The sequence below is a fragment of the Girardinichthys multiradiatus genome, chromosome 18 (genome assembly GCF_021462225.1).
Source record: "Girardinichthys multiradiatus isolate DD_20200921_A chromosome 18, DD_fGirMul_XY1, whole genome shotgun sequence".
NCBI lineage: Eukaryota > Metazoa > Chordata > Actinopteri > Cyprinodontiformes > Goodeidae > Girardinichthys > Girardinichthys multiradiatus.
The window spans coordinates 37,294,688-37,317,505 of NC_061810.1; the positions used below are offsets into that span (position 1 = coordinate 37,294,688).

The following is a 22,818-nucleotide window of genomic DNA, read 5'->3' on the forward strand; positions in this document are numbered from 1 at the left end:
AAAATCCAAGTGAAAAAAGTTTTCAGCATAAATGTGACAACCACCTTTAGGTGCAATTAAAGCTGCAAGGATTGTAGGGTATATGTCTCATTTTTCTCCATTCTTTGAAAAAGCTTTTCTAATACAAGATTTTATTTTGATTTACACTATTTTGTAGTATATCTGAGAGTATGTATAGTGCCGTTGTTCAACTGGAAGGTGAATCTCATCCACCGTCAAGTCTTTTGCAGACTCTACTAGGTTTTCTTCCATTATTGTTGTGTATTTAGCTTTATTCATCATCCCATTAAGTCTGGCCAGCTTTCCTGATCCTGCTGAAGAAAGCATACCCACAGCATAATGCTGCTACATCTTATTTAACAGTGGGGAGATTGTGTTTTCTGTGTGCAGTGTTGTTTTTCCTGCCACACACAATATTTTGCATACAGGTCAAAAAGTTACATTTTAGTGTCATCTTACCAGAACACCCTCTTTGTCATGTTGGCTATGTGCTCTGCATGGCTTGTGGCAAACTGCAAACAAGACTTTGCATAACTTTTTTTCATTTTTTTTTTTTCTTGTTTATAGCTATAATGTGGCAAAATGTGGAGAAATTCAAAGGGTATGAATGCTTAACAAGGCAATGAATATGAGCTACTTTCTGTTCTATAAATTGAAGTAAACAGAGCAAAAAGTATGTTGCACAGTGACATAAATAGGCATTTCTTCTGTGCTGGTTTGAATAAATCCAGTTTGATACCCAAATCTTAAAAAAAAAGAAAACAAAAGGAACATAAGAAAACTCAAGAATTGAGGGTGAGATTATTATTTTTTTTTATATCAACAGAAGGGCAGCAAATAAACCAAGTGGAACTGCTGCTCAAAAACAGCATGTTTTGCCATATGCTCTGCAGTTAGCAGATCCAAAGGGAGCCTGAGACGTGGACAGGTCATATTTATACAGAAATATGGAGAATGCTTGTTCACAAGCTTTCAAGCACCGCTGCAGTCTTAAATTTTTCAGCCCCAACAAACACCGCCTTTCGCGACTCAAGGCAATTAATCAGAGTTCACATAGTTCCCTCTGGTGCTTTCTAATAATTAATGTGACTGTGTACCTGTAATGGTCTGTTTATTAGCATTTGGATTGATATAATTTTTTCTATGTTCCTTTGAGGCACTTTGGTCATTACTTTTTCTATAATGTCTCCAATGTGCTCAGAAATGGACAAGTCATTGCTGTACCCATGTATTGCTTTTAATTACAAAATTATTTAACTGCTGACAGCAGTTTTGCTTTCTGACACAGTTTACTTTTTGTGAACTTTTACTGAAAAATATTATGCAGATACTTGTCATTTCACCAGCCAATACAAGTGCATCACAGTAGATCAGAGTATCATTGGCAGTAGAATATTACACGAGACTAATAAAAAAAGACCTCATTTATGTGTAAGACTACTTAAAAGTATATTATACTTCACAGTAAATACTCTCAATATCTGGTCAGAAATTACTGCACGTGTGCAGCATGGCATGAATGCGATCTGCATGTGACTCTGCTGTGGTGTTCAGGAATGCCAGGTTACCTTAATAACAGCCTGCAGCTTGTCTGCTTTGTTGGTTCTGGTATCTTACCCTCACGTCAGGAGTCTACCCTTTAATTGTGCTCAAGTGATATTCACATTTTTTGAAAAACTGAATTTTGGGTTTTCAGCTAAAAGCAACAATAAACATTAACAACAATAAACTATATATATACTCAATTAATAATCACTCTGCGTGTAATGTATCTATTCATGTAGTTTATAAATGTCACTTTTTGACTAAAATACTGAAATGAATTCACTTTTCATTCGTCACTTGTAAATTATGGAATGCACCCTTTATACAGTAGGCTACTTAAAGCAAAAATGACAATTGATTAAAATGAAATTATAAATGATATAAATATTTAAATTTTATTCTGTTGACTAGTTTATTTTCCACAGACAACTTTTAAAGGGCAACATAGAGACCATCTCTCCTGAGGCATGAATTTCAATAAGCTGACAATTGGCTAACCTCTTTTCCTTTAGGGCTCATTTTCTTGAAGTCCTAACATGACTGTCATCATTTTCACAGCTGTGGGCATGTTAATGTTTTGTTTTTAGGCACATAACTACAAAGCAAATTTAAAACTCAACAAATTAATCACTGAAACAATTACTGTGATCTTTGGAGAATTTACTTGATCAATTTGCACAAGCATTGTTTGTTTTTCCCCAACTGCAAAAAAGTTTTTGAAAGATACCAAGAACCTTTGCACTTGAATTCCCAGAGGGGAGTAAACAGTGAGAGGTAATTATCTGAAGATTTTAAAGCACAAAAGTACCCTGTAACGTGACATCAGTGAAGCACACACTTCTCCTCGGAACCTAATTTCCTGTTTTGCTGGCTGGCAGGGGTTTATGGAGATCAGAGGAAAAAAATAAATTTCCAGCAGCTGCAGCCGTTTTTGGCAAGTTTAGTTTTCACTTTGTGGGGCATCCTGCTGTCTTGCATCTTTCTCCTTAGTTTCTGCCAGCATGCCAAAACCATTCTTTGCCAGTGACAGTACTAGAAACTAGTAATAGAAATTTATCTGATGTTTAGGCTTAAACAAAAGTTAGGATTTTTTTTTCATCACCAATAAAAGGGAATAAAATTCATTCTCGTTTTTTAGTTCCCTTTATTCGGAAGCCATTGTGGTAAAGAATTGCAAAGATTTTTAAAATATACATAAAAATTACAACTTACTTGCCAAAATTTTGCAGAAATACTGTTAGAAAGAACTGTTATACTGTTACAAATGAATCTGGAAACACGTGCCTTTACATAATGGTATTTAGAGTAGATTTCTGAGCTTTAATATATTAAATTTGTATCTGAATTTATCAGTACGGAGCTCCTTTTAGAAAAAAAAAATCGTATTAAATATGTGTCTCAGTAAAACAAACATGGTAGATTTTGTCTCCTAAAAAGTATATTAGAAATTATTTCTTATCCAGTGCCCTCCACACTTATTGGAAACCATGTTAAAGATGTGTAAAAAGCCTGAATATAAATTCATCTTTTATTGCAGTAGCTTTTGCATTTTGTTTAATAAGTAGTTTTAATTATTATTCAGTCAGCGTGTTTAGGTCTTGCTGACAGCTGCAATCTCAAAATAAAAAAACAACTAGTATAACATTGATTGACTCATAAGCCAGTGTTTAGGGAGGTTGCGGAAAATGTCCATTTGTGAAAAAGAAATGCATTTGTAATTGGTTTTACATCAACAAAAACCTCAGCAATTGTAGAGCAAACAGTGAATAGGAATTTGCTGCAAGGACAAAGCGTTGGGGAGAGGCACTAAAATCCTGTCAATGTCAAGAATTTGAGGAGTGCAGTGGGTTCGGGCATAATGTTTTTTAATTCTTGGTGTTTGTAGGAGCGACCAGTGACTCGGTTTGGAGACTGGAAACTTTAAAAAACGTATAAAGTTATTGCCTCCTAAATGGTTAGCAGCTTGTTACGGACGACATGAATTTGCAGCCGTATGGGGTTTTGGGAAATGTCACAGCTAAACACAGCGGGATCTCGCTAATCCAAATCTCTGAGGAATAAACGATACAGAAGAGCTCTGGTATTCCAGTTTGTCCTTGCTGAAATACTTTCAGTGGCTCAAAGAAAATAATTCCCAGCAGAAATTTGATTTAAATTAGAGTGATTACCTCATCAGCACATTAACAACATACTGTAACTCAAAAGGTCCTAAAGTTTAATATGAAAGGACGAACTGGATTTCGAAGTGAATAGTTAATGTTACTGTTATGTTTCTATGGATACAAGCACATGCAGGAATTCAAGGAAATTTAATAGATAAGGTCACAAAGGAGGCATCAAGAATAGATCCATTGACATGACTGGTTAACTTAAGTCAGAACTTAAAAGTATGATTAAACAGAGACTGAAGCAAGAAGGCAAAAGCAATGGGAAGATGAGAGGAAAGGAAAATGGTTTCATTGAATTCAAAGGAAAGTTGGAGAAATTAGAAATGCAAAAAGGAACAGGAAAGAACAAGCATTTCTTTCAAGACTTGTTACCAAGTCAAAAGAATGTTACCAATATTTTATATTTATATTACAAGATATAATGATAGGCTTGATTAGAAAAATATAGTTTATCTTTTTCTTTTAAACATAATTGGATAAGGGCAGCTGCGTGGTGTAGCAGTTGAGCAGGTGCCCCATGCGCAGAGGCTATAGTCCTCTAGGCAGCGTCCAGGGTTTGATTCCTGACCTTGAGACATTTGCTGCATGTCTTCTCCCCTTTTCTCTCTACTAATTTCCTGTCAGGTAACTGTCAATAAATGCATCTAGTTTAAAAAACAATCTGTAAAGAAAAACATACCAGAACAAAATTGCCATTCCGACTCACACTTCTCACCAGTTATTGCCGGTGATGCACCAAATACCTGTTTGCCATCTGCAAATAAACCCAAGAAGAAGAAGAAGTATAAATGAAAACTACCGTTAGCTATTAACTTCAGTATCGACAGATGTTGCAGCCCAAAGCAGAGACAACTGGCAGACCAAAATGGCGACAAAGTGACGTTGGTGAGTTATAGTTTGTTTTCTTGATCTTTTTGTATCTTCGTCAACCACTGTTAGAAGGAGGGCTGCAGGCTAACCTAGGCCTGCTTCTATCCCTGCTGTGTGTTTGACTGTAGTAGTTAACAAGGGTAGATTAATATATATTTCAAGGTATTTCCAGAAGTTAACTCTGCTACTATTTGGTCAAGACAGTTTACAGCAAAACAATAGTAATTAGATTCTTAGTGCACCCGGTGTAGAACCAAAATCTTCCTGTCATATTCAATGATCCAACTACATTTATGCTTATTTCAGTGGTGTAGATGATCTCTCATCAGATTTAGGTTTTGTTTTGAGCTGTTTCTGACTATTATAGGGATAATCAGGGCTGTGTCATATTTGTCTATGTCAGTGTCCAAATTCAGTGGCTGCATCCTTGAAAGGTCCTGGTCTATGTAGACCGGGTCCTTCAGAAAAAAGGTCCTGCATGCAAAAAATCCGAACCATCAGTATTCAATATTGTTTGAGCTGTTACTTAAAAGTTACTTAAAACTTAACATTTATTAGATGCATTATGACACATGACAGTGGTTGCTGACATGTAGCACAGAAAAGGATGATAACAGTTTTTGTGATTTAAAATATATTTTGTTTTAATTCTGCAGTGACATTCTAAAGGTCACTGATGAAACGACAAGGCTGAATGAGATGACTGCTTAAGCAGTTCAGAGGAAAATCCTTGCTGATTTTGATTTGACATTGAGCCTGACATCTACACGTTATACCTGCAGATCTCTTGTGTGGAAACTTTTATTGACACACTCCTCCCCCATGATAAAGGAACGCAACAAGGAAGAAAGGCTGCAACAAGCTCTTCAGTGGCTTAAGCATGGAGAAATGTGGCATTATGTCTTCTTCACAGAGGAAACAACTGTGGCTATAGAGCACTACACCAGATGTAGTTTTAAAAGAACAGACCACTTTGTGCCTAAACCTCATCCCAAATACCCTTGAAGACTATATGTTTAGGGAGTGATTTTTTGATATGATGTAGGTGCTATGGTCATCTTTGAAGGAATCATGGTCAGACATTTTTTTGAAAATATCATTATCAAGGAACATGCAGCACCATTGTTGTGGATCTGATCATCCATTCTTCCAGGACAATGATCCAAAGCTGATGCTGTCTTCATTTCATTTAAGGGAATAAACTGGGTGAAACCTGCACCAGAAACACCAGATTTGAATCCCATTGAACTTGTTTGGCATACTCTGAAAAATTTCCTTCGAAAAGAGGCAAAGCCCCTTACAACATGACTATGGTATAGAAACATTTTGGCAAACAAGACTGAGGCCAGAGTGTTGCAACAGCATCATAACAGGCCTCAACAATACCATAATCTGATTGTACAGAACAAAGGAGGGGCAATGTGGAAAATGAAAACATTATGTCTGATGCATAAAAACATTATGTTCTACCAACTGTTAATCAGGTATTGCAATTTTTGTAATATATTATTTTGTTATTTTTTGTGGAAGATGTCCTAAATAAATGGTTAATTTGGAAAAACTACCTTGATTTTTTTTTTCTAAATACAATTGCACTTAGACTGGATAAGAATTGTATTTTCTAAAATCCAGAAGCAAAAGAAAGATAAATTTGAATAATATAAAGAGAACCCAAGAAATGTAATATTCAAATCATTACACTCGCAACCAGTTTTCAAATTGTGCCATCTTCAGTAAAAACGCGCGCCGTTGTCATGTATACTAACAGTAGAAACTCTACAAAACCTTTCCGTTTTTATGAAAAATGTTGTGTCAATAGGACCTGATTCTGAAACCAGAACTATTGCAGGCCCTGTTTACACAACAATGTTTATTATACTATGCATTTCAAAGGTTTACACACCCCTGGAAATTCTCTGTATGTAGACACATTACAACACAGTTTATGCAGCAGACCAATGTAAAACAGTGACAAATTGTGAGACGGAATTAAATCATGCATGGTCTTCAAATTTTTTTTTTCACTAATAAAAATCTAAAAAGTGTGCATTTGTATTCAGAACCCTGGATTGCTATCCTGCTAGACAGTGAACTTCAAGTCTTTTGCTGCCTGTGACAGGTTTGTCCTGTATTTACCTACATCCTTCTTAAAATTAACCTTCCCTGCCCCAACTGAATGAGAACATCCCCACAGCAAGTTGCTGCCACCGCCATGTTTCATGGAGATGGTGTGTTCAGGTTGATGTCGAGTGTTACAAAACAGCTCTAACAGCCTACAACTACAACAACTACAAATTAAAAAGAATGGGGAAAGGTACAATGGGTAAGACTGTGCCAACAATCTTATAGCAGTACTAGTAGAAGAACACACCTGCAAGCCACTCCAGGAATGACTTGTTCACACCTTCAAAGATGCAACTGATGAAACCAATTAGCACAATGAAACCTCTGCACCACCCACATACTTCCATCGCATGGCAAGTAAGGATGCAGAGCGGCACATCAACCATACACAAATATGCAGCTCTGTCGGTCTTACATAAGTATTCTGTTAACTCTGATAACGCTGTATAGCTATGGTTATTCATCATTTGTGCTCTGCCAGGCGGATGATGACATCTGCTCTTTCCCAGTGGACCCATGATGATCACTTCCAAACAAAAGGACAACATATGCTGCCAAATAGCTCACTCACAGAAGATCATCAAGCTATTGGGACTACATTTCTATTAGCTGAATAAAGATTCCCATGAAATTGGTAGAGAACTCTGTTTAACAAAATCTAAGCAATACATTTTTTATTCACCTGCACAGAACCCCAAAGTACTAATGCAGTATTCTTATTGTCCAGACAGATTTACTGAACTGCCAGTAAGCACTGAAAAACTCATGTATAATGCGTGTCTACAACTTTTAAATTCATGTATTATTTGATTCATGCTTTCCCTGACAACCCTCACATGAATGAATAAAAGCAATGGCAACCAAATGTGCTCTGCTCCTGCTGTAAAATGTAGAGTATCTATGTTATCAGCTTTTGTGCCTTTGGCCATGACCCCTTCAATTAGTAACTTCGTATCCACGTATTTTACCAATTTCCATTAAAAAATTCTGTCTGGTGTGTGAGCTTTGGAGGCTCTATGACCTCAACTCTCTGTAACGAGACACAGGAGATTGGTAAAAGGTGCTCAAAACTGCATATAATTGCAGCCGCAACTCCCACTCCTCTTTTCTGGAGGATTTAATGCCAGACAAAATCATGTTGTGATCCATGTGAGAATTTGTTGTCCCAGACTAATCATGCCTGCTACAGTAGCTTAATTAATCTGTTTTCCTGCAAAATTGATTGGTCTTAGCATGATAACCTTGTAAGGTTTTGTTGAGCAAGGCACTACCTTTAAAGCCTGCAAAAAGTCCTCTTTTAATCTTGATTTTAGGGTTTTGTGCACTTTACAGTCCCTTGAAAGAATAATCCATGTTACTCCAAGACCACATCGATGAGTCATCTTGGGGGTTACAAAAAATATCGGCGGGCTAACTAGTCTCAATTAAGGTCAGCGTTTATGATTCAACAAAATAGAAAGACTGGACAAAAGTGGCATTTATGGCAGCGCAGCACATGGCGTAGCAATAAACATACTGAAAACTATTGCTCTTCCAACACAATCATTATATATATATATATATATATATATATATATATACATATTTCTAATACAGCATTTTGTACATATTCAAGTTCTCCTCATCTGATGTTAAAATTAGTTTGATGATCTGAAATATGTAAGTCTGACACAAAAGCAAATACAAAAGAGATCTGTGAAAGGGCAATAGTTTTCAGTATGCTGTTCAAACTCCAATTAAAGGTTTAACACTCCTATCAAACAAGACTGTTGTTTAACTTTCAGCCTCTTACAAATAGTTTTATTTCAATGATCTGTTTTGTTCTGTAAAAACAATTTTGATAGAAGTCAGGTTGAATTGCTCATCAGTTTTATTTTTGCTCTTCCTGCCACCCTCTACCTGTTCTGGTCCTTCATGCTCTACCTATTTCAAAAAGACTAATGACCTTTCACTGCACGACAGCCCAGACAGGTGGGAGGCTGATGTAAATCCACGTCAAATCAAGTCCCATTGTGCAGCGTGTATTGTGTGTGGCCGGTCGAAAGGGGCAGAGAGAGAGGCTTCTCACGCTGTTTCTCCATGAGGGTCTGTCTGAGACGGCCTTTAAATTGTGCCCCTGGCTGGCGTTTGGTTTGTGAGAGAAGAGGACAGACCGAAAACCTTTTTTTCTCTAGGGCAGCAGCAGCCTGGTGATATAACTCATACCGCCGATCCTTTTACCACTACTCTTCGGCTTGCAATTGACTTTTTGACCTATAAATCCTCAATGGATACAGAGTCAAAGACACTGGAAATTTGGGGTTTGTTGGGGGTTTGACATAACATGAGCAGACAGGACTCAAAGGTCTCTCTGGTCTTTTGAAAGGCTATTGGAAAATTGTGTCCTTGTCAGTTGAACTTCACACATTCAATGTCAGAACTTCACATGTTAAAAAAAACCCTATCACAATCATTCTATATGTATCATCATATTGTTAGTCTCTCTAAGATTTTTCATTTTAGAAAAATACTTCTTGGGTTCAGTGTGTTTTTGAGATGGCAATAGGCATAATCTTGAAAGTCAAAGATACTATCTTCTTAAAACTGAACTTTTTCACATTTTGTTACATAACAACCATGAACTTCAGTACATTTTATTGGAATTTTATTTGATAGACAAACACCAAGTATTTCACAATAGCAAAGTAGAAGGAAAGTAAATCTAAATAAGAATATGAAAGTTTGGGCTGTAGTTGTTTTCAACTCATTTTACTCCTAATTGCAGCACAATGTAGTTCTACAAACACATGCACTACACACTTCTTAATTTTTTATTTGTAAAAGAATTACTCAAAATCCTGAATAATTTTCTTTCACTTGACAATTGTGCACTACTTTGTGTTAGTCTATCTCAGACAGTCCACAAAAATGATTCAAGAAAATGCAATTTGTGGTTGGAACATGACATTTGAAAAAGTTCAAGAAAACTTTTGCAAGGTATTGCATTTGTGTGACATAAATTTCCAATGCGTTTCAACATACATCACCTCCTCAGCGAGTCAAACAGATCAGAAAGACTGTTAGTCCTTTTAAAGAGATACTTCACTAAGGGTGTATTCACACTTGCCACTTTTGGTCCGCTTTAAACGGACCAGAGTTTGTTTCCCCCCTTGGTCCGACCTTTTTTGCAGGTGTGAATACACTCAAGCGAACCCTGGTCCGGACCAAACAACCGAGACCACCTCAAAAAGTGGGTCTCGGTCCGCTTCCAAACGGACTCTGGTGCGGTTCGCTTATGGTCTGAATACAAACCGGCCCCGATCCGAACCGACTACAAAAAGCGTACGTCTGTTTGGACATAAAAAGCCACCGTAGCCGGTAGCAAAGGTGTGTGTTGTAAGCAGTGTTACCAGGTGAGAAATGTAGGATTATCGTATTAGAGACATAAAATCATCATATTTTGAGGGAAATTATCGTACACTCGTCATAACCAAAATAACAAGTCTATTGATATGTTGAATAGCGTCTAACAGGCACTCGCAGCTTTGTGGCGTCAGTACGGAATGGATTTATCAACATCTGCAGCCCCACAGTGCCGGGCTCTGCTTCTTTTCTTTTCCTCAATCATGGGCGGGCGGAGTGGACTATTCAGCCAATCATGGCCGTTGTTCTGAGGCCAACGCATTACGTCACTCATAGGTCACATTTAGAAAAGCACGATTGGCTGGAATTTCCAGCATCTGTTCCCGAATCCGGACACAGATGCCTTCAAGGTTCACAAAAAAACACCGACAGACTTTGGCGATAGGCTGATGACAACTGATTACAACCACACATTAACGGAATGGTCAAATTATCGTACATTTGGCCTTTTTAAGGAATATTGATCGTACATCGTACAGAGAGCAAAATTATCGTACAAATACGATAATTATCGTACACCTGGCAACACTGGTTGTAAGGTAATCATACCTGATAAGCTGTGTGTTGCTTAGCAACGCTACCAGCTTGTTGTGGGACAAGGCACGTAGAGAACGTCGGCGTTCAGCACGCGTTCTCCGACGGGGTTCCAGAATTATAAATGGAATGTTTCAAAAGCTGTGTTGAATGAGCTGCTTTTCACCCTCACAATAATATTGCAGCTGTAATAACGGCACAAATATGCAGAACAGAGGTCCTGCACGCAGCACGTCTAGAGTTCAGTCAGTCATTTTCTACCGCTTATTCCATAGTGGGTCACGGGGGAGCTGGTGCCTAACTCCAGCAGTCTATGGGCGAGAGGCAGGGTACACCCTGGACAAGTCGCCAGTCCATCGCAGGGCAACACACAAACAACCATGCACACACTCATTCATACACCTAAGGGCAATTTAGAGTGACCAATTAACCAAACAGGCATGTCTTTGGACTGTGGGAGGAAGCCAGGGTACCCGGTGAAAACCCACGCATGCACGGGGAGAACATGCAAACTCCATGCAGAAAGACCCCCGGTCGGGAATCAAACCCAGGACCTTCTTGCTGCAAGGCAACAGTGCTACCAACTGCACCACCATGCAGCCCTATGTCTAGAGCTGTTTTCCTAAATTTCCGGGTCTGTGCTCTGTCCCGCCCCCATCATTTCTGTCCAATGGGAACAATGATCGTCACCCACGTGGCTTTGTTTACAAGTAATAGTTCACTTGCAAAAGTACAATGTGAAATCAAACCGCACCAAATGGAAAAAAATAAAGTTCGCTTTATTGGTCGCAAGTGACCAAAGGACTTTCCTGGTGTGAATACACCCTAACAGTAGATATCCACCTGTAGATAATCTCCCATCAACAAGACTCCACCCCTACACAGGTGCAACATTCCTATTGGTGGAATATCTCTTTAAAACAGCCACTGAAAGATCTGTTTGACTCTCTGAGGAGCTTTCATGCTGAACTATGTAAGAGATTTCATTGGTCTTAGAAAAAAGAAAGAATAGCAGAGGGTGGCTTGGAGTCTTTTGATATTTAATATGTTTCTTTTTTTTTTGCAGACCTCCATTATTGTGGAAAAGCAACTTTTAAACAAAAGAAATAAGCAGACAAAACAAAAACAAGCGAAACATCTTCCCTGCTGTCATGTTGGCAGGCATATTTAAGCAGGCGTAGATAAACAATTTCTCAAACATTGTTTCACTTTATGGTTAAATTTTCTCATATCAAATTGCTCACTGATACAAATGCTCCCTGAAAATATGGCATCTCCAAAACACACTCATATTTCAGCCCTCATAAAGCTGGGCCCGGAGTCATCCAGCCTGGAAATTGCCTATGGAGAATTTGTGTTCGCTTGGATATTATATGTGCCACATCCCATCCCAGCCTTTGTGAAGACCCTCATCCCTGAATGGCCAATTTCCCCCCACCCTCTTCCACACACTGACATTTCAGCTATCACACAGCCTTCGGTCATAGGGAAGGAAATCTAGCCCACCCCTCACTTCAAACACTGTCAGAGGAGAATCTGCTGCTGATTCCCCCCTACCACCATCAGCACCTCCTCTGCTATACACTCCATCCCTGGCAGCAACATTATGCTGTCCTTGATGTTTTATCATTAGTTTGGGAGTGTGTGGTCCCCCACTGCTGTCTTTTGATGGAGTGCAGACAGTAAAGGCATGGAAACAGCCAGCCAATTTCCCTTGCTGCAGTTTTCCCTCAGCAAGGGGCCAGACTATCTTCCCCCTGCACCAGAACCTGGCAAGATAATTCCCCTTGATGAGGTGGGCTCTCAGCTCTCCTTAGTATGGTTGCATACCTGAATTGCCCTCCATTTTGTCTTTCTGATTATTTTGTGAGAGGTTATTGACGGGCCTAATAAGTACAGTGAGGAGCAGAGGATGTTGCCTTTGGCTCTGCTCTGATACCACAGGAGACCAAAGTGGTTTCATTCGTAGTCTTGCTTAATTATTAAGAAAGTAGCAATGACATTAATCTTTTTGGAAATCAGTCAGTCAGTCATTTTCTACTGCTTATTCCATAGTGGGTCACGGGGGAGCTGGTGCCTATCTCCAGCAGTCTATGGGCAAGAGGCGGGGTACATGCTGGACAGGTCACCAGTCCATCGCAGGGCAACACACAAACAACCATGCACGCACTCATTCACACACCTAAGGGCAATTTAGAGTGACCAATTAACCTAACAGGCATGTCTTTGGGAGGAAGCCAGAGTACCCACACATGCACAGGGAGAACATGCAAACTCCATGCAGAAAGACCCCTGGCTGGGAATCAAACCCAGGACCTTCTTGCTGCAAGGCAACAGTACTACCAACTGCGCCACCATGCAGCCCTCATTAATTGTAAAATATTTTTAAAAAGTGAAATACAGCAGCTGACATAATGAAATGTAATACAACCCTATGAGTTTATTATACCTGCTTTTGTTTAGCCAAAAAATCAGCTTTAATTCCATAATCAAACTTTTGTCATGAAATGTGGTTGAGACACAATGTTGGTCTCTTGATCTTTGGTTGACTGTATAATATACAGGTGTCTAATAAACAAATGTTGGGCTACTGTAAGTATGTACGTAAACTGTACAGTAAAACAACTATATACTTGCTCAACCAGTGCAGCGTGGCATGGAAGCAATCAGCCTGTAGGTTTGCTGAAGTGTATAAGAAGCCCAGGTTGCTTTAATATGGCTCCCCAAATCATCACTGACTGTGGAAACTTCCCAACTCTGACTCTGTGCATCTCTACACTTCGTCCAGACTCTAAGACTTTTATTTCCAAATAAAATGATACATTTACTTTTATTTGAATAGAGGACTTTGCTTCTTTTTCTCCTTAGCCCAGGTAAAATACTTTTGACGTGTGCTACAGGAGGAGCTTAACAAGTAATGTGACAGTTGTAGCCTATGACCTTTTGAATCTCTGCCCCAGTCTCTTGAATGGGCTTTGATTTACAACCTTCTCAAGGCTCTGGATATCCTTTTTGCTTTCACACTTTTGACACTTTCACCCTTTTTACTAATTTTACTACTAAATGTTCCAATAATATACTGTTTTTGGATGTAATACTCTGAAAATCCCATGATTGTGTAGGCCATAACATGTCCAATACATAACACTTAGGTTTGAAAAAAAGCTATATAAGCTTGAATTATATCATTTTGTAAAGAGTCTGTATGAGTTTCACTTTCTGAATTGGATCACCCAAAATTCTTTTAATAGTATTCTAATTTATTTAGATGAGTGTGTCGTTTAATCATGTTTTTTTTCTGATTTGTTGACATTAGCGTACTTCTGGATACATAACCTTGTTAGGTTCAATCATTTGTGGTTCCACCCAATAAAGCACCAACATGTGAAATACATTAACCACTATGCTGCATATGAGTGCAGACATTTATCTTTTTTAAACTAAAAATAATTTTACAGTGGAGAACATAACCTATTGTTTTGTTGTTTGACCAGGGTTAGTGGGCTAAACGTGGTCAAGCATTTTACCTTTTGCCTCTTCAGCCATTTACAGCATTGAGAAAAGATGTGAAATGAACAATCAAACTCTGTAAAAATCTATTACAATGACCAGTACACTATATCGGACAATGGGTCATAAGGTCGTTCCCAACAACCTAAAGTAATCTCTTTCAGGGTGGCTTCGAAGTGTCCTTACTACACAACATACTGGTGGTTTACCAGGAAACACGTATATTATTTTGACTTTAGACAACACAAGACCTTTTCTACATTTAAAGGCTTGGATTATCAGTTGCATGGTTTCCAGAGGATTTCCCCTTCGGATTCTCATACATGTGGTAGAGAAGCAGATTATATCAAACCTTTGCTCAGTATCTCAAAAATACAAGTTTTATATTTTTTATCCTGTGGTGAAAAATCATGTTTTGTTTAGTTCAGCAATTTAAAAATGTTTCCCACCATTATTTTTCTAGACTTTGTATCGAGTACATATTAGCATAAAAAACCAAATGGCTAACGAGACTTAAATTGTTACCTACTGTGGCTGTATGTAAGGATGCTGATGTTAGCCTTTGGGATGGGACACTGCTGCTGCTTCAGAAAAAGGTTTACATGTCTTTTTTTTACCCCCAAGTCTTTTTGAAAACAAATGTCAGGTGCCAAGTTAGACATTAAAGCACCAACAATTTTGAGAGAAAATAGGCTTTCTAATGCTTCTAGGCTTTCTTTTTTCTTTGAGGTCACAAATAAGGCAATAATAATGCAATTATTAAGCAAAGAAGCTGTTAATCAAAAGATTATTTGTTGAAAGAAGAGTTAAAAGTTTTATTAGTACAGTGGCAGGCAATGACATGAAGGATTGAGACAATATCTTAAAACGAATAGAAAACATTTGTCTTAAATTTAACCTAAAAAGGTTTAAAGTTCTTAAAACTTCTTTTTAAAAAGACAAGTAGTTAATTTATTTTTTTTTACAGTTTTTATTTGTCTGTTTTTAATGAGAAGGTGAAAAAAATTTTTAAATCTGCCATCTTTTTTGTATCCAGTTCCTCAAAATGTTCATGAGAAAAATAATGTAAGCAAACACAGATTAGTTTAGTTACTGGGGACAATTTATAGATATACAGAAGAGAAGTCAATATCTTCCAGATTTTCTTCCTTAAAAGACAGCTATTGATTCCTCTTTTTTAGTATTTATTTATTTATTTATTTATTTATCCATCCATTCAGGGTATTTTTTGAGAATGTTTTTGAGAAAGCATTTTATGTCCAGTTCCTGAAAATAGATGTAAAAAAAAAAAAAACAATAAAGATGGAGAGACGATATGCAATAATTGATAAAATATACAGTTTATTGTCCCCACTGACATTTGACATTTCTTATGTTTCAAAACGTGGGGAAAAAAACAACTTAAATCTATAATTTTCAAGTGCAGTCTCATAACTACTAACATGTTCTGTAACTCGCACATTAGCTTCAACATGTGCATGTTATGATTTTTTTTTTATAGTGCAGCTTTTCATCTTCAGTGACTTTGTCTCTTTCTTTGCTCTTGTCTTTATTTCTTATACATGTTCTTTATTTTTTTCACTCTTTTCATCTAGATGCTCCCACTACTATCCCCACACCCACCACCAACCCAGTCAACACGCAAGGTACTGTATTCCACCACTGATGTCCCTCTCAGCAAACAAGTGTGTGGGTGTGTGTGTGTGTGTGTGTGTGCGCGCGCGCGCGTGTGTGTGTGTGCGCGCGTGTGTGAGCTTGCCTACATGTCTGATACGAAGAAATATAACAAGAGCTTGTACCTACAGTGAAGAGAGACTGTGGCTAGCCAGTTTAAATTAGATTGCGCTGTTGATAGCTGACAGTGAGGACCGGCAGTGCGGGACTGTCGGAGACACCTGTCACAGCCTTTTCCACTCGTGCGTTTGATCAGAGGAAAATTTGCGACACTGCTTTGCTGCTGTGTTATCTTATCAGCATCTGCAGCTATATCTCAACCAAACCAATCCATCACATTATAATGCCCTTTACATCCCCTCTACAAATGCCAGTCACATTTTGTTTTTTCAAGGCTGAAAACATCAATAACTATTTTTTCATGTACAGACAAAGCGAATGAAAGGTAGCTCATTTGCAGTGCTCATGGTGTAGCAACCTTTTGCCTCATTTTATGCTTTGATTTACCTCTGCTGCAATAATTCATTTCAACATAAACCATCGTTTTATTTTATTTTTTTTTTTTTTTAAAGGCTATTATTTCAAAAGCAGTGTTAAGGCTAGACAGATGGTGAGGCAACCTTGGGAGTTGACATTTGGATATGCCAGAATGTGACATTTTAATACAAAAAAAATATCTTTAAAGAATAGATCAGTTTATCAATAGCTGCTTTAAAGATGGCAATTTTGCTCCTTTGTCATGGGCACTCTGCAATTCATAGTTTTTTAAAATGCAGAACGACCAATAATAAGTTTGAAACTCAGGAGTGAGACTACATAGAAAAGCAAACATATTCTAAGAAGGCAGCTCTCAGATAGCATTCATTTACACATTCATTTGATCAAATATCTGACATTTTAGCTCTATTTTTGCGCATTGGATAAAAATAGGGTTCTATTTGGAGGTCTCCACTGTAAATCTCTTTTCTTTCTGAAACAGCTCTTGTGTCAAAACGTCTTTTTGTTTCTAGTTTCTCCGTCAAACCTGCTCTCTTCCACCTCAAACAACAAATCCGAAGAACTGCAGATCAGTGATCGTCCTCTAAGGTTTAAGCCTCAGTCAGCTTACTGACTCTTTCTGGGAGTGGTGAAGTCAAACCGGATGCTGCTTTGCACATCTGTTACATTACTCTGCAGTTTTCCATAAGCTCTTCTCCTTTGAGTCACCGTGATGCTGCTGTCTCTGTTTTGTACAGAAACATTCCAAGAAGATGGGCTGCAAAGAGGATTTAGTGTGATTTATGTGAAACATGCTGGGAGGATGTAATTGAGCTTTCTTGCAGTTCACTGCTCTCCTAAATACTCTGTCACAGGGTAGTTCTAAGCTAGCTTGTGGTAGATTGCTTTGCCCTACCTTAATTAGCATAACCCTACAGTATAGCATTTCTTTCCTGCCAATGAGTAAATGTAGCTTTGCTGGAATAAACATGCCACCACAGAGGAATTGTTTTTTTTCCTAGAGCCTGATGCAACTGAACTACAAGAAAACCCTAATTTAAAGCTACAATCTGTACATTATTTGGTGAAAAATTATTTTAAAATATTTAGGCACTCATCACAATCTTAACTTTATTTTTTTACTTTTATTTTTTTTACATCAGATGCTGCGCGTTTGTTTCAGAAAATGAAAACTTCACGAATCACATTTAGTGGCTATTTGGATATTTGTACTCATTGAGTCTGTTCTATCCTGTACTCTGGCTTCATTTTTGTGGTAACTGAAAATGGAAAGCTTATACCACATCTCCTAGGGACATACTAAACAGTTTTTTTTGCTGAAACTTACCCCCGATTTCCAGCCGGAGAAAGTCTGCGTCAGTCTGCACTAGTTGTGGTTACTCAGTAAGGTGAGTCGGTACAAAGGTCTGTCGGTATGAAAGGGGGTGAAGACTAGAGTCTGTACATGCATGAGGGGAACCAACCCAATCCAACCTCAGACGCAGTCAAACAAACATGTTTGAATTTTTTGAGACAGATTACCATCAGAAATGCATGTTGCCGACAGCCAATAAAAAACAGTGGCTGCGACACGGCAACAGCTGCAAGTCAACTTTATTGTACATTTTATATAACTATTCAACATTATAAACATATATGCAAAACAACACAGGGCATAATACACACTATCAACTAACTTATTACAGTCACGTAGAATAAAAAAAAAACTTGGATATTTAGGATTAAAATACAGTAAATTATGGAGGGTATTATTGAAATAACAATTTACATACTAACATAAATGTAATGGGATTTAGTCTAACAAATTGACATTTCTGAATGAAGTATTTTCAACATAGAAAAACCTTATTTATCCAACATTTTTAATGTTTACTTGCACAATCCAGTCCAAACATTAAAAAGCTGTATGTTAAGATAGCAATATTTACATAATACAGCCAACATTGACTCATTCCAAAACCTACAGACAAACTTACACCCTCCAATAAATGTTCTGAAGTCTCAACATGACTATAACAGAGAATAAGACTGCAGCCAACACAAATTATATTCACTTGTGGGTTTAAAGTAACATTTGAAATTGCATTTCATTCATCTTATCGGGGAGTAGCACAGAACTATGACCTCTCTGAATCCTAAAAATGTCTGGTTTTAACGCCACCTACTGGTTTGTTTGTTCCTTCTGTCACTCTTATAAGAGTTTCCATGAGGGGTAGATGTGCTCAGTTGATTATTTGGTCAGAAAAATCTTGTGGCCTGGGATCCCACAGCAGTTGCAGATAAGTGTGTGATCCCATCTTTCAGTCGTGAAACAAAACACAATCCTCTCAGAATCAGTGATAACTGTGAAAGTTGAGTAGCTTGTCCCTAGCTTTAAGGTTTCGAAACCATTAAGTTTTCCTTCTAACAAAAAGATGCCAGAGAAACTGTCATGAAAGACATCTGTGGCATGTCACAGCCCTGAAACAACGTACATAAAGCATATAAGCACCAGTGCTATAGAATTGACACAGCAGTAACTCAATAATAGTGTTACTTAATGGAATGTTACGCTATGCAGGCACTGTATTGTTGACCATGTGAGCTTAACATTCAGTTTGCCACATGCTGGTAGAAATAAGTTTTAATAGCATTCCTCAGACCGGATGTGTCTTTTCTCTATATTTAATCATAGTGTTTTTTTCTCGTTTCTTATTTGGTTTTCCTTTTTTTAGGTTTGAACTGTGAATGAACAAACAAAACCTCACTGTCAGTAATTAATCTACACATAAAGTAAATACATGACACCCACTGCTTCCCCACAATAGTGTAAAAAGAAGCATATAACCAGCTTTCTATATTTTTTTCATAATTCTTACAAAATAAATATGATTCAAGTCACTATATTTACATCTTGCCTGCAATTTCCTTCTTTAGTTGTGATTTCAGAAGCATCAGTGCCTAAATTTAATATTGTCTTGTGCAATAAAAGAGCAAATGTCATAACAAAGCTCAGAAACTCACAGCGGTTCGTCTTTTGAGTTTGTTGTTTCATGTTCAGAAAGTTTTGCTGGAAATTAAATCAGGTCGCTCGGTGCCTTACTAGATGCAGTGTGTGTGTGGGTGGGTAGACCACTGGGGATAGATAAGTCACTATTTTAAAAGAAAATTTCTTTCAAGTGTTTGAAAGTTTTCAGGGCTTGTGTCTCTACATGTGTTATTGCTGAATGTTTAAAGAGAAGCTAAAAAGCTTCTAATTTCTGACTTTGTCTCAAGTCAGAGATGATGCATGTATCTTTAACGTGTAACAACTAATTCAAATAGTTTTAATGATTTTTAGTGTAAATGAAGAGGATATTTTCTGAAGCACAGACACAAAATGTGACAAGACAGAAACAAATATTAGTAGGCCATTTGTTCCTTATGTGTGGATGTATTTCTTCTGGGCAGAGGGGAATTTAACCAGAATCTCTAGCTCTAAAGGAATACAGGATGTCTTTAGTTAAAATGCTTAAGCTCCTCAGATGCTCACAAATGATCCAAAGCAGGGACATCATATCCTAGGTAAGCCTTCAGTAAACCCGAGATGTTGAGGAGAGCCAGAGAGGGTAGACATGAAAGAGGGAAGACATGAAACAAAGACTTATATTGTTGACTGATTGAGAACACCCGTTTCTGCAGATCATGCTGCTGGTGGACCTCGGCTGATTAATCCAAAAGCAAAAGATGCATATGGGAGGAAGTGGGGGTTGATTTCTGTCACACTTTAAATAACTCTTAAGGCTCTCTTATTTTTAAGATTTGAGTTTTTCAAAATATGAAGAAAAAAAAACATAAATGTTGATGTCTAAGCAAAAACCACAAAGTGCCCTGCAGGGCTGTAAAATCAATATTCCCCTTATAGATTTCTTCTGTTTTTATTTATTATTGTCAAATTTTAATGTTTCAGATAATTAAACATTTTCTAAAATCAGACTATGATAAACTGAGTGAAAACAAAAATAAGTTTTGAAATGATAACATTTTTAAAATGGTTAAGGCATTTAATGATGCCTTGAAGCTGGTAACTCTTGGTGGCAAAAAATGCCACCCTGACATCTCAATAGTGTTTAAGTCCTGGCCTTGACTAGGACACTTGATACTCTTTATATTTGTTTTCTGTATTTTGTGAGCTGTTCAGAGTGGGCTTGCTGGAGTGATTTGAATCTCATTACTGGGCGGTCTCCCTTAGAACTTTCTGGTAAAAAACAGAATTCACGGTTCTATTAATTATGGCACGTTTTCCAGGTCCTAAAGTAACTCCAAAGTACTCCACTACCACCACCATGTTTGACGGTGGGTATAATGTTTTTTTGCTGAAATGCTGTGTTAGTATCAAGTCTGATGTAAGAGGACATACATAGCATTCAAAAAGTTCCACTTGTCAGTCCGCAGGAATTTTACCCAGAGGTTTTGGGGATCATTGTAATATTTCTTTGGCAATTGTGAGATGTGCCTTTCTTTTCGGTCAATAATGGTTTCCAGCTTGAAATTTCTCCATGTCTTTTTTGCCCAGTCTCTGTCTTGCTGTTAAATCATGATTACTGTCCTTAACTTGGCAAATGAACCCTCCAGGCTTTAGACGTAGTATTGGGCTCTTTTGTGACCTTTTGGATGAGTCGTCAATATGCTTTTGGGGTAATTTTGTTTGGCTGGCCACTCCTGGGAAGGTTCATCAATGTTATGTTTTTGCCATATGTGGATAATGACTTCCTCTGTGGTGTGTTGGAGTCCCACTGCTTTAGGAATGGCTTTGCAACCCTTTCTAGACCAATAGATGTCATTGTTGTTTTTCATGTGTTCTTGATTGTTTTTTTTATTTTAGATTTGGGGTACGGTGTTACTTAATGTTCTCAGACAGGCCTTATTAACTGATTTCTTAATTCTACAGATCTGTCAATAATCCAACCTTGGTGTGGCCGATGAAATTGAAGGCATGTTGGTGCAAGTCACCTTTTTTCTTTGATAAATGAAAACAACAACATTTTATGGCTTCACACACATGCTAGTGATTTTTTTTTTACCTTATCAGCATAAAGATTTTAGGATAAAAGGTCATCATGTACTTAAGAATAAGAAATATTTTTAAACTGCAGAGTATTTATGGATACTGATTATTTTTTTATCCACTTTTTGTCTGTACAATACAATATTGTAACTTTTTTTCTTTAAAAATATGCTAACTTTAAGACTGTTTAAGTAACATATTTTATGTTGTAAACATCTGATTTTACACAGTACTCAAGGTTTGCAAGCAAACAAAATAGACATGAATTGTATTCTGGCCTATTCAATGCAGTTGTATAAATTTCGTTGCTGTTTTGGCTAAGCCATGAGGGATATGTGGATTCTTATAACTTTCACAAAGGGTGCAAAGAAACAAAAACCAATTCAGGGTCATTCTCATGCCTCTGTTCAACAAAACATGCTATTGCTCAAACCCAAACTGTCTTCTGATGGTCGTTTAGGAAAGCATTGGCTGTTTTCTTTAGTGATGTTTTGCTAACAGTTTATTTCCACACTCCTGGGGTTTCCATGGGAATTCATTGGTGGGATATTTGACTGTTTTGGCATGGGCTGCCTACAGACAACTTTCACAAGGGTGGCCTGGTTGGAGCCATTCATTAAGTCTCTGGCTGTATTACTGCTATATGATGAAATACCATGAAATCTTGAAAACTTGTTCAAAAACTAACCGATCTGGGTTTGGCTAAGACTTAATTAGGTACAAATCCATACTGCTGTCCATCTTTATGAATTATGTTTTAAGATAGAACTAGTTGTTTTGGATAGTTTCATCACTTTTTCATCATCTTTTTTGTTTTTTAAATGCACAAAACCATTTTCAAACTGTAAGTGTAGTTTCATGTTTTTCCCTGTTTCAACCTCTGATACGTTTATTGTTCCGCCAGGCCTAGGGACTTAGACTTATTATTTACTTATTATTTATACAGTTTTTAATGAAAGAACATATTTTATTGGTCTCCAGACAATTGGTTAGCAATGAAATAAATTGAAAAGAGTATGTTACTTCACCTAAATTTTTTACATTGTAAAGAATAATTTTAGCACTTTTAAAGTTGAACATATGTTATGTGCCAAATAACTCTCACACTCTGACCTCATTTTCTCCTTATAAAGAATACTTTTAAAACCTTTTTATCTTTCTAACTTTAAGAAGAGAACCTTGATATGTCTTTTTGTATTTGCTAAGCCATCCCTTTGCTTTGGTCTGCTCTTGGTAATAAAAACTTACCAAGGAAGAAGGATTAAATCACCAATACTCTATTTCGTAAACATAAATTGCCAAACTCAAAAGATAGAATGACATCACAGTAAGAGTTCAAGTTCACATCAGACTTTTCAATTTAGTTTTAATCAGAGACATTCACTTGAAACTTGTCATTTCCATTGAATGTCATTGTCACGTTTATATATGGTCAAATCATCATTTTGGTTGTCATTATCAACTCTG

The 22,818-nt window shown here is 37.4% G+C and overlaps 1 protein-coding gene across 4 annotated transcripts in view; it reads left to right on the forward strand.

Annotated features, from left to right (window-relative positions):
* Window positions 1-22,818, forward strand: part of cadm1b (cell adhesion molecule 1b) — a 291,883-nt gene that overhangs the window by 256,898 nt on the left and 12,167 nt on the right. For 3 of the 4 annotated variants that reach the window (XM_047392595.1, XM_047392596.1, XM_047392594.1), the window contains one exon: window positions 15,749-15,799. The exons of the other annotated variant lie outside the window; for it this stretch is intronic. In XM_047392595.1, the coding sequence (XP_047248551.1) occupies window positions 15,749-15,799 (51 nt within the window). The remainder of the gene's footprint in view (window positions 1-15,748; window positions 15,800-22,818) is intronic. 4 annotated transcript variants of the gene reach the window in all.